General features: G+C 37.7%; 1 protein-coding gene across 2 annotated transcripts in view; it reads left to right on the top strand.

Annotated features, from left to right (window-relative positions):
• The window catches only part of RNF128 (ring finger protein 128), a 98,473-nt gene extending 88,067 nt beyond the window's left edge, over positions 1-10,406 (top strand). For both annotated transcript variants that reach the window (XM_068961979.1, XM_068961978.1), the window contains exon 7: positions 9,015-10,406. In XM_068961979.1, the coding sequence (XP_068818080.1) occupies positions 9,015-9,148 (134 nt within the window). In that variant the 3' untranslated portion in view covers positions 9,149-10,406. The remainder of the gene's footprint in view (positions 1-9,014) is intronic.
• The last annotated feature ends 1,333 nt before the right edge of the window (positions 10,407-11,739 follow it).

An 11,739-nucleotide genomic window follows, 5' to 3' on the forward strand; every position in this document is an offset into this window, starting at 1 on the left:
TTGCAGAGAATTTGAAAAGCAAATAAAATGACAATTCATATTCCTTCTCCTGTATTCTTTATCTGCATAAATGGTAGGAACACCAGCCCAGGTGCCTCAATCCAGAAACTTAGGGAGAATCCTAGATTCTTCCCTCTCCCTTTCCTTTTGATTCAATATAATTTTTCCTTTAATCCATCTCCTAATTTCTAACCTTAATTCAACAGTCATAGTTTGAACCACTGTCTTCTTTCTGCCCATTCCTTCCACTCTTCCTCCACCAAGAAATTGGGGAAGTCAAGCCAAACTCCTGTTCCTCCTTTAAAACTTGCTCCCCTTTGAGTTTGGAGGAGAATGGATACATATATATGGATGGCTGAGTCCCTTTGCTGTTCACCTGAAACTATCACAACATTGTTAATCAGCTTTCAGTTCAGTTCAGTTCAGTTCATTTCAGTTGCTCAGTCATGTCCGAATCTTTGTGACCCCAGGAACTGCAGCACGCCAGGCCTCCCTGTCCATCACCAACTCCCGGAGTTCACTCAAACTCATGTCCATCGAGTTGGTGATGCCATCCAGCCATCTCATCCTTGGTCATCCCCTTTTCCTCCTGCCCCCAGTCCCTCCCAGCATCAGTCTTTTCCAATGAGTCAACTCTTCTCATGAGGTGGCCAGAGTATTGGAGTTTCAGCTTTAGCATCATTCCTTCCAAAGAACACCCAGGACTGATCTCCTTTAGAATGGACTGGTTGGATCTCCTTGCAGTCCAAAGGATTCTCAAGAGTCTTCTCCAACACCACAGTTCAAAAGCATCGATTCTTCGGCACTCAGCTTTCTTCAGAGTCCAACTCTCACATCCATACATGACCACTGGAAAAACCATAGCCTTGACTAGATGGACCTTTGTTGGCAAAGTAATGTCTATGCTTTTGAATAGGCTATCTAGGTTGGTCATAACTTTCATGGCTGCAGTCACCATCTGCAGTGATTTTGGAGCCCAGAAAAATAAAGTCTGACACTGTTTCTACCGTTTCCCCATCTATTTCCCATGAAGTGATGGGACCAGATGCCATGATCTTAGTTTTCTGTATCTTAGTTTTATTTTGTATTTGTGTCTTAGTTTTATTTTGTATTGGGCTTTAGCCCAATACAAAATAAAATGTTGAAAAGAAAACTTGCTCCCCTGAGAAGCCTATCTTTAGTTACATGTGTGGCCCTACTGTCACTTCCACAGAACTTCTATCATTGCACTTATTGCACTGAATTGTATTAAAACCTTTTAAAAGTCCATTTGGGTAGGGACAGTGTTTTATTGTTCACTATTGTACACCGAGCACCTAGTACAAGCTTCCTCACAGCAAATACTCAAATAAGTATTGAATGAGTGACCACACAGAATAGATTTTCCCACTCACACAACTAGAGAAAAGCCCACACAGCCAATAAGACCCAACACAGCCAAAAATAAATAAACAAAATAAAAAGAATAATAGTTTAACCCACATAAATGGTGTTTGTTTGCCTTAATAAGAATAAAGTAATATGTTTCCTGTAATTATAAATTAGACAGAGATATTTAAGCTGTGTGGAGTAGATTTGTTTCAACATTAAGAAACCAGAAGTTTTATTAAATATAAAATTAGTCCTGATTTAAAATCATGTATTTTAAGATAAGCTTCTGATAATCTAAGGGAAGTATTTCTTTGTATTTTAGTTGTAATTTTTTACTTTACAGTTCAACTGTGGCCCCCAGTCATCATTATTATGCTGAGATTGTGAGATATTCTAATTTACATCTAATAGTTTGTAGAAAAGTTGCACATACAGAAATATTCATCTTTACCCTGCCTTTTCTTCACTTTTAGAAGCCATATGCTATTTCTAAAGTCAGTAACAGATACCAAAAACCAAACCAGTCTAAGAATACCCATTATAAAGTCAACGACCTATGTTACTTCCTCATATGATTGGATTTTGCTCAGACACTAAATGTTTGAGGCATGCCAAATATACAACCATCACAAGTGTGGGCACCCAAATAAATGGATATATAGAATTGGTATGGCCTTGGGGTAAAATCCTTCCATTCAGAGAATCAGAGCAAAAATAAAAGTTAAGAAATTTAAGCTTAGTTTCCTAATACTTTATTATGCTCTTCAAACAAATCAAATATTAAATTGACTTAAACCAACATCTTTGAAGGTGAATGTGTTAGTGTGACTTTTGGGACTACTTAAAATGTAATCATGGATAGAAGTGCCACACTTGCCATCCCTTTTATATATTGATATTTGGGGTTTCATAATTTAAGGGTTACTTTTCCTTCTTGGCTACTTCTATAGTTTAGAGATACTGCTAATAGATAAATTGGTGCCTCAGTCATATGTCTTAAATTAAGAGAATATACTTTGCTTTGAGGGAGAAGGAGATAGCAACCCACTCCAGTATTCTTGCCTGGAGAGTCCCATGGTTGGAGGAGCCTGGCAGGCTGCAGTCCATGGGATCACAAGAGTCGGACATGATTGAGTAACTAAACCACCACCACCACTTTGGTTTGAGATCAGATGACAACCGTGAATTTTTAAATTGGTTTTGCAAAAACATTAGAATAGCAAAATTTAACATTAATAATAAAGTAGACTTGTCAGCTGGAGGAGGAAATGGCAACCCATTCCAGTATTCATGCCTGGAAAATCCCGTGGACAGAGGAGCCTGGTGGGCTGTGGTCCACAGGGTTACAAAGAGTCAGACTCAACTGAGCACACACACACACTCATACACAATTATATAATAATTGTTTTGGCATCTTTCCTATTAACCACTGATTATTATGGTGATAGTTGGTTTAAATAGCTTCAAAAACATACAGTTGGTTAGTTTGTGCCTGTGTGTTCCATCATTGTGCTGAGTTGTATTAGAGCACTAGTTTTCAAACTTAAGCATACCTTGAGTCACCTAGAGGGCTTGTTTAAACAGAGGGGAGGGCCTTCCCTGATTCAGTTGTTAAGAATCCGCCTTGCAGTGCAGTAGACACAGGTTCAAATCCCTGGTCTAGGAAGATCCCACATGCTGCGGGCCAACTAAGCCCGAGCACTGCAACTTGAAGCCAGTGCTCTAGAGCCCATGCTCTACAAGGACAAGCCACAGCAACGAGAAACCCATGCATTGCAATTAGAAAGTAGCCCCCACTTGCTGCAACTAGAGAAAGCTCGTGCACAGCAACAAAGACCCAGCACAGCCAAAGTAAATGAATAAAAGTTTATTAAAAAAAAAAAAAAACAAGCAGAGTGGCAACCACTAGTTTCTGACTCAATAGGTTTGAGATGGGCCCTGAGAATTTTCATTTCTAAGAAGTTTCCAGGTGGTAATGATACTGCTTATCCAGGGACCACACTTTGAGAACCACAGAATAGGGCCCCTAGTTCTTAATCCTTTCTGCACATTAGAATCACCCAGAAGAACTTTAAACATTACTGATACCTGGACTCTACCCCAGAATAGTTCAATCAGAATCCATGAGATGTGGGGCCCAAACACAGGTTGTTTTTTTTTTTTTTTTTGATAGTTTCAGCCTGACTTTAAAAATGTTTCAAAAATAGTAAAAAGAATGCCAATCACTGAACTTCTCCAAGTATTAACATTGTATATAACCATATACAGTTATCAAAATCAGGAAATTGTATGATAAAATGTTGGTAACTAAATTGAACTTACTAAAATTTCACCAGTTGACCCATTAATGTACTTTTTCTTTCCTAGGATCCCACATTGCATTTCCTCTTCTCTCATTTCCCCCCAATTTTATTGAAATATACTTGACATATAACCAGAGAAAGATTAGTCACCAAATCTATCATCTCAAATAATTACAAATTATGTGTGTGTATGTGTGGTGAGAACATTTAAGATCTACACATAGCAACTTTCAAGTATTTATTACAGTATTGTTAACTGCAGTCACCATGCTATATATTAAATTCCCAAGAACTTACTCATCTTATAACTGGAAACTTGTATCCTTTGATGGACATTTCTCCATTCCCCCCCTGCTTCTAGCCTCTTGGAACCACCATTCTCTGTTTCTATGACTTTGACTTTTTAAAAAAAGATTCCACATATAAGTGTTATCATACAGTGTTTGTCTTTCTCTGTGTGGCTTATTTCACTTAGCACAGTGTCCTCAAGATCTATCAGTGTTGTTGCAAATGGCAGTATCTCCTTCTTTCTCATGGCTGAGTAATATTCCTGTTGTGTGTGTGTACATATATATGTATCTCACGTTTTCTATATCTGTTGATCAGTCAATAGAAACAGGTTACTTCTGTGTCTGGCTATTGTGAATAATGCTGCAGTGAACATGGAGGTGCAGCTGTCTCTTCAAGATAATGCTTTCATTTCCTTTGGGTATATACCCAGAAGTTGGATTGCTGGATGATATGGTAGTTCTATTTTTAGTTTTTTGAGAACATGTTTCCCATAGTGCTGCACCAATATACATTCCCACCAACTGTGCACCAGAGTTCCCTTTTCTTCACATCCTTGCCAACACTCATCTGTTATCATTTTGATAATAGCTATTCTAACAAGTGTGAGGCAATATCACATTGTGGTTTTGATTTGCATTCCCTGATGATTAGTGATGAACATCTTTTCATGTACTTGTTGGCCATTTGTATCCACATATCTTCTTTGGGGTGCTTCCCAGATGGGTCAGCAGTAAATATTCTGCCTGCCAATGCAGGAGCCACAGGAGATGCAGGTTCAATCCTTGGGTCAGGAAGATCCCCCGGAGGAGGAAATGGCATCCCACTCCAATGTTCTTGTCTGGAAAGTCCTATGGACAGAGGAGCCTGATGGGCTGCAGTCCATGGGGGCAAAGAGTTGGAGATGACTGAGCAACTGAGCATGCACGCATGTCTTCTTTGGGAAAATATCTTTTCCCCCCAAAATTTCAATTCTGCCCAGTTTTAAATCAGATTATTTACTTTTCTGCTTTTGAATTGTATGAGTTCCCTATATATTTTGGGTATTAACTCCTTACCTGATATGCGGTTTGCAAATATTTTCTCCCATTTTGTAGCTTGCCTTTTCATTCTTTTGATTATTTCTTTTGCTGAGCAGAAGCTTTTTGGTTTGATGTAGTCCCATTTGTTGATTTTGGCATTTTAAGTCCTTAATCTATTTAGAGTTCATTTTAATTTAAATTTATTTATTTTAATTGGAGGCTAATTACTTTACAATATTGTATTGGTTTTGCCATACATCAACATGAATCCACCATGGGTGTACACGTGTTCCTGATCCTGAACCCCCCTCCCACCTCCCTCCCCGTACCATCCCTCTGGGGAAGTGGTGTGAGATGGGAGTCTGGTTTCATTCTGTTGCATATTTATCCAGGTTACCCAACACCATTTATTGAAGACTGTCTTCCCCACTGGATGTTTTTGGTTCCCTTGTCAAATATTAGTTCATCTCACACATGTGAGGCATGTGAGATCTTAGCTCCCTGACCAGGGATCCAACCCATACCCCCTGCATTGAAAGCTTGGAATCTTAACCACTGTACCACCAGGGAAGTCCCTATATACGTCCTTTATGTTTGGATATGTTCTTTGTATACCCAATCTGCTGAGAGGTCCACATTACATTTAACTGTCATGTCCTTTTAGTCTTAATATGTGACTGTTTCTAAGTCTTCATTTTTCTTGGCTCTGACACCTCTGAAGGCCACCAGTTAGTTACTTTGAAGAATATCCTTCAATTTGGAATTCTCTGCTGTTTCCCAATGATTAAATTCATTGTCTATTTCTGGCAAGAAAACCACATATCTTATCTTATCTGCTTGATATCATATAATGAGGCACATTATGCCCATGTCTTATTATCACTGTTTTTAACTTTGTTCACTTGGTTAAGGTGGTATCTGCCAAGCCTCTTCTTTTAAAGTTATTATTTTTCCCTTTATTGTTTTATAGAGAGACACTTGGAAACTATGCAAATGTCCTGTTTCTCATCATAATTTTTACCTACTAATTTTAGCAATCATTGATAGTTCTTGCTTACAATAATTATTACTGAAGTGTGTGCCAAATGGTGATTTTCTATTTACATCCTTCTTTCTACATTAATTAAGCTTCTAATTTAAAGAAGAGCTATCATTTCTCCACTTATTTATTCAACTGTTTATAATAATATGGACTCAAAGACTCACTTCTTTTTCTCCATAATATTATTCTCATGATTTATTCATGCTTAGATTGTTCTAGATTTGGTCATTGGGAACTCCCTCAAGTTGGTTGATTTTCTTTCAAAATAACGCCCCCCCCCCCTTTTTGAGTACTTCCTTACTTTCTATTATCACAAGATATTCTAGGCCAAGGATTGGCAAACTTTTTCTGTATAGGGCCAGATAATAAGTATTTTAGGCTTTGAAGACTTTAGGTCTTTGTTGCTTTGGGGGCTGGGACAGTGTTATCTTCCAACCTCTTAAAAATGTCAAAATCACTCTTAGCTATGGATTTGGCTTGCAAGCTGTAGTTTGCTGGCCCCTAGGAGAATCCCAGGGACGGGGGAGCCTGGTAGGCTACCATCTATGGGGTCACACAGAGTCGGACACGACTGAAGTGACTTAGCAGCAGCAGCAGGCTAGAATCTAGGTTAATCTTCTCTCTTGCCCTAACCCTAAAATCAGGGAGTGGGGGCTTTTATTGGAGAATAGCACCTCAGAGTCAAGATCAGGCATTAGGTACGCTCATTGCTTTTGGAGTATCATTGCTATTAGCCCTTTAAAGGAACAAAGTGAGGAAATATGTGTATGTACTCACACAAATATACACACATCTACATTCAACATCACGGAGTTTATTCTAGCCTTCCTCTTTCCTTACTTTTAACTCTATTCTTGGACATTGAGAAACCCAGCTGTTATTATCCTCAGTATATTTACTTATTTGTTCAATCCTAAAGTACATGTAAGTTGTAACATTGCCAATGTACCCTGTGAAAAACAATTTCACTAACCAGTGTAGTTCTTTGGTTTTAACCTTATAGGATATAGTCAAAATATCATTTTCCAAAATTACTTAGGTTAGTTCTTTTCTTTCCCACTCTCTTCTTTACTCTCTATATTTCATTTGTAAAATAATTATATTCACTTGTTACTACTTGTATTCCATTTTGGGAACTCCCTTCACAACTTCCTGGTTGATTAGCTTTAGTCCTCCTGTCTATCTATCTATCAGTTGGTAAAGAATCTGCCTGCAATGCAGGAGACACAGGAGATGTGGGTTCAATCCCTGGGTTGGGAAGATCCCCTGGAGAAGGAAATGACAACCAGTATTCTTGGCTGGGAAATCCCATAGACAGAGGAACCTGGCAGGCTACAGTCCATGGGGTCACAAAGAGTTGGACTTGACTGAGCATATACACAGATCTATCTTATCAGTCTCTCTATGTATATGAAAAAGCATAGATAATTTTTTAAAGTGCTCAGGTGATTCAAACATGAAGTTGATTTTAAGAGCTATTATATTTAGAATAGAGAAGCAGAAGACTTAACTGTTGCTCTTAAGGATGCTATAATGTAGGTAAAAATAAACACATGTATGAATCAACAAAATAGTAATTGTAAATTAATATAATGCCATAAATGCTTTAGGGCTTCCCTGGGCGCAGTGGTAAAGAACCCGCCTGCCAATGCAGGAGATACCAGAGGCAAGGGTTCGATTCCTGGGTTGGGAAGATCCCCTGGAGGAGGAAATAGCAACCCACTCCAGTATTCTTGCCTGGGAAATCCCATAGACAGAGGAGCCTGGCAGGCTATAATCCATAGGGTCACAAAGAGTCAGGCACGACTGAAGTGACTGAGCACACACATATAAGTGCTTTATGTAAGGCAGCAAAATCATATTAAAGAAACAGGGAATTAGTGTGATAATCAGAGTGTGATTGAATTAGATAAGAAAGACTTCTTAGACATGTGTGTTGAATTTTGTCTTAAAGAACAGAGGGGTATTTTCTTTCTGGCTTACTTCACTCTGTATAATAGGCTCCAGTTTCATCCACCTCATTAGAACTGATTCAAATGTATTCTTTTTAATGGCTGAGTAATACTCTATTGTGTATATGACCAATACAGTATACTAAGGCATATATATGGAATTTAGAAAGATGGTAACAATAACCCTGTATGCGAGACAGCAAAAGAGACACAGATGTATAGAACGGTGTTTTGGACTCTGTGGGAGAGGGCAAGGGCAAGATGATATGGGAGAATGGCATTGAAACATGTATAATATCATATAAGAAACGAATCGCCAGTCTAGGTTCGATGCAGGATACAGGATGCTTGGGGCTGGTGCACTAGGATGACCCAGAGGGATGGTACCAGGAGGGAGGCGGGAGGGGGGTTCAGGATGGGGAACATGTGTACACCCGTGGGCGGATTCATCTTGATGGATGGCAAAACCAATACAATATTGTAAAGTTAAAAAATAAATAAATATTTTTTTAAAAAAAGCAAAAGAAGAACAGAGGGGTAAAAGCATCCTAAAATTGCCATTTAACAATTTTAATTGGAGACTAATTACTTTACAGTCTTGTGGTGGGTTTTGCCATACATTGACATGAATCAGCCACAGGTATACATGCGTCCCCCATCCTGAAGCCCCCCCCCACCTCCCTCCCCATCCCATCCCTCTGGGTTGTCCCAGTGTACCGGCTCTGAGTGCCCTGTTTCCTGCATTGAACTGGGACTGGTCATGTATTTCACATATGGTAATAAACATGTTTCAATGCTATTCTCTCAAATCATTCCACCCTCGCCTTCTCCCACAAAGTCAAAAAGTCCACTCTTATATCTGTGTCTCTTTTGCTGTCTCACATATAGGGTCATCGTTACCATCTTTCTAAATTCCATATATATGCGTTAATATACTGTATTGGTGTTTTTCTTTCTGACTTACTTCACTCTGTATAATAGGCTCCAGTTTCATCCACCTCATTAGAACTGATTCAAATGCCATTTTTTTTTAAAGATGAAAATCTACAGCTGGTAAACCATGAAGCAAATTCCATGGCAGTGGATGTTGTTCCTCACGTTGACAACCCAACCTTTGAAGAAGATGAAAGTCCTGATCAGGAGACCACTGTTCGAGAAATTAAATCATAAAATCTGTATCAATAGAAAACTTGAACCTTTAGTAATAACAGAACTGCCAATCAGGGCCTAGTTTACTACTAAGGAACTGGATAAACTTAATAAAATAAGAATGATACTGAAAGTGCTGAGATAACTAATATTATGCTATAGTTAAATGACTTAAAATATTAAACCTATTAACTTTTTCCACAAACACACTATAATATTTTTCATAGGCAAGTTTCCTCTTGATAGCAGTAGCAACATTTTTAAACATTCAAAACTCTTGTCAAGTAATCATGTTTTCCATTTATAACAATTTTCTTATCAAAACATGTTGCTTTTAAAATGTGGAACAGCTATAATCACTTTATTTTATGATAGTATCTTAATTAAAAATAATACTACTTTAGCTTGGGCTATATGTGTCAGGGTTTTTCTCCAGGTGCTTATATTGATCTGGAATTGTAATTTAAAAAACAATGCAAACTTAGGCTAGTACTTCATGAAATATCTGTTTAAGCTGCATTAAGTTGATAGAACAAGATTAAAGCAAAATACTCATTTTAACAATTTCTTATTTTAAAAATCAGGCTAAATTTACTTCATTTGAGTGTCAAGCATAGGTTTTTAGAGAATATGGACTGGACTGGATTGATTGGTATATTAATGACACCAATTTGACAAAAGATAATAGACACAAAATTTCCTTACAAAAACACTGTATAACTATTTCTCAAACCTTACTTATGGGACTTTCAAAAGTAGAACATATAAATCATCATGCCATTTGAGAATGATTTTGAATAAGTCACACAAAAATTGGTAATTGATCTCTGTGTATGAATTTGTCTACAGAAATTAGTCTATAGAAAATGTTTTCCAAATAAAGTTGACTGAAAATTGAGTTTACATTTTACCAAAATGGGCTTTATAAAATAACATTAGGTAAAATAAAATTCTATCTAGGTAGCTATAAATTTCGTGAATGCATTTTCTTGGTGTTTGAAAAAGAATTGGTGTTGGGGGGTAGAATTCCAGGTGCCTTAATAAAAAGTTTGAAGCTTCATCCACCAAAGTTAAATAGAGCTATTATAAAAATGCACTTTATATTTTCTGTGGCTTATCTTTGGTTTTAGAGTTTTGTTTCCAGTACAAATTCCAGCAGAATTTAAGCAAAAGCAGAATAGACATGTATTTTTGTTGGCTAAATGTAGAGTGGATGAAACCATTGCATTCTTGTACACTGATTTGAAATGCTGTAAATAGGTCCCGATTTGTATTGATTCTCTTTAAATATAAAATGTAAATAAAATATTCCAATAAAAGTTTGTGTCTGGTATTTAGTAATCATATACTAACTTTTAACATATGCTTGGATTTAGGAGGAAAAAGGTTTAATGTAAATATTTGTTGATATTATTTGATTAATAAAAACTAAAACTTTAGTATTTGGGCTTCCCTGGTGGCTCAGATGGTAAAAAAAATTCACCTGCAATGCGGGAGAACTGTCTTCTATTCCTGGGTTGGGAAGATCCCCTGGAGGAGGTCATGGCAACCCACTCCAGTATTCTTGCCTGGAGAATCCCCATGGACAGAGGAACCTGGCAGGCTACAATCCATGGGGTCACAGAGTCGTACATGACTGAGCGACTAAGCACAGCACAGCGTGTTTACATATTTCACTACATAGTGAGGAACTGCTGCCATTATAAAATAACTGAATCTATCATGAATTATTTTTAAATGTCAACAAGGTAAATAATGAGGTTGACCACTGATAAGTTTTTTTCTTTTTCTTTTTTTATTGGAGGACAATTGCTGTACAATATTGTGTTGGCCTCTGCCACACATCAACACAGATCAGTCACAGGTATACATATGTCCCCTCTCTCCAGAACCCTCCTCCTATTGATCACTGAAAATTTAGGGTTAGAAAAGGACCATGATGCCAGTCCATCTTTACACTGCTGCTGCTGCTTAGTCGCTTCAGTCATGTCTGACTCTGTGTGACCCTATGGATTATAGCCCGCCAGGCTCCTCTGTCCATGGGGATTCTCCAGGCAAAAATGCTGGGGTAGATTGCCATGCCCTCCTTCAGGGGATCTTCCCAACCCAGGGATCAAACCCAGGTCTCCTGCACTGCAGGCAGATTCTTTATTACTAAGCCACCAGGGAAATGTCCATCTTTATATTACAGAAAACATAAGGCCACTTTATTGCTTTATAATTACCTTTTCCTTCAGTCTTCTCTTTGGAAGTATCATTCTCTGGATGCTATTAATGGGTTAAAAGCAGCTCTTTATTTTGGCAAACGTTAAGAATAAACAGTTGTTTTAAACACTTCAGAACCATGATTATGAAATCCAGGATATACATAATATCTTATGTGGCAATATGCCCAATGTGTGTGATGCCACACTATAAAGTTTCTCTATATTCTTAGGAAGTTTCTCTATATTCTTAGGAAGTTAATCATCTCAAGCTTTGCAGCAGTTCTTCTGGGGAGGCATTTATAATTTTTGAATATTTACTAGCTGTATGAACATACAATTTATATACCAAAAATTCAGCCATTGTAAATGTATGGTTCTAAAGATGGATAGAATTGTGCTCACCAC

This window comes from Capricornis sumatraensis, chromosome X (assembly GCF_032405125.1).
Source record: "Capricornis sumatraensis isolate serow.1 chromosome X, serow.2, whole genome shotgun sequence".
Classification (NCBI taxonomy): Eukaryota; Metazoa; Chordata; class Mammalia; order Artiodactyla; family Bovidae; genus Capricornis; species Capricornis sumatraensis.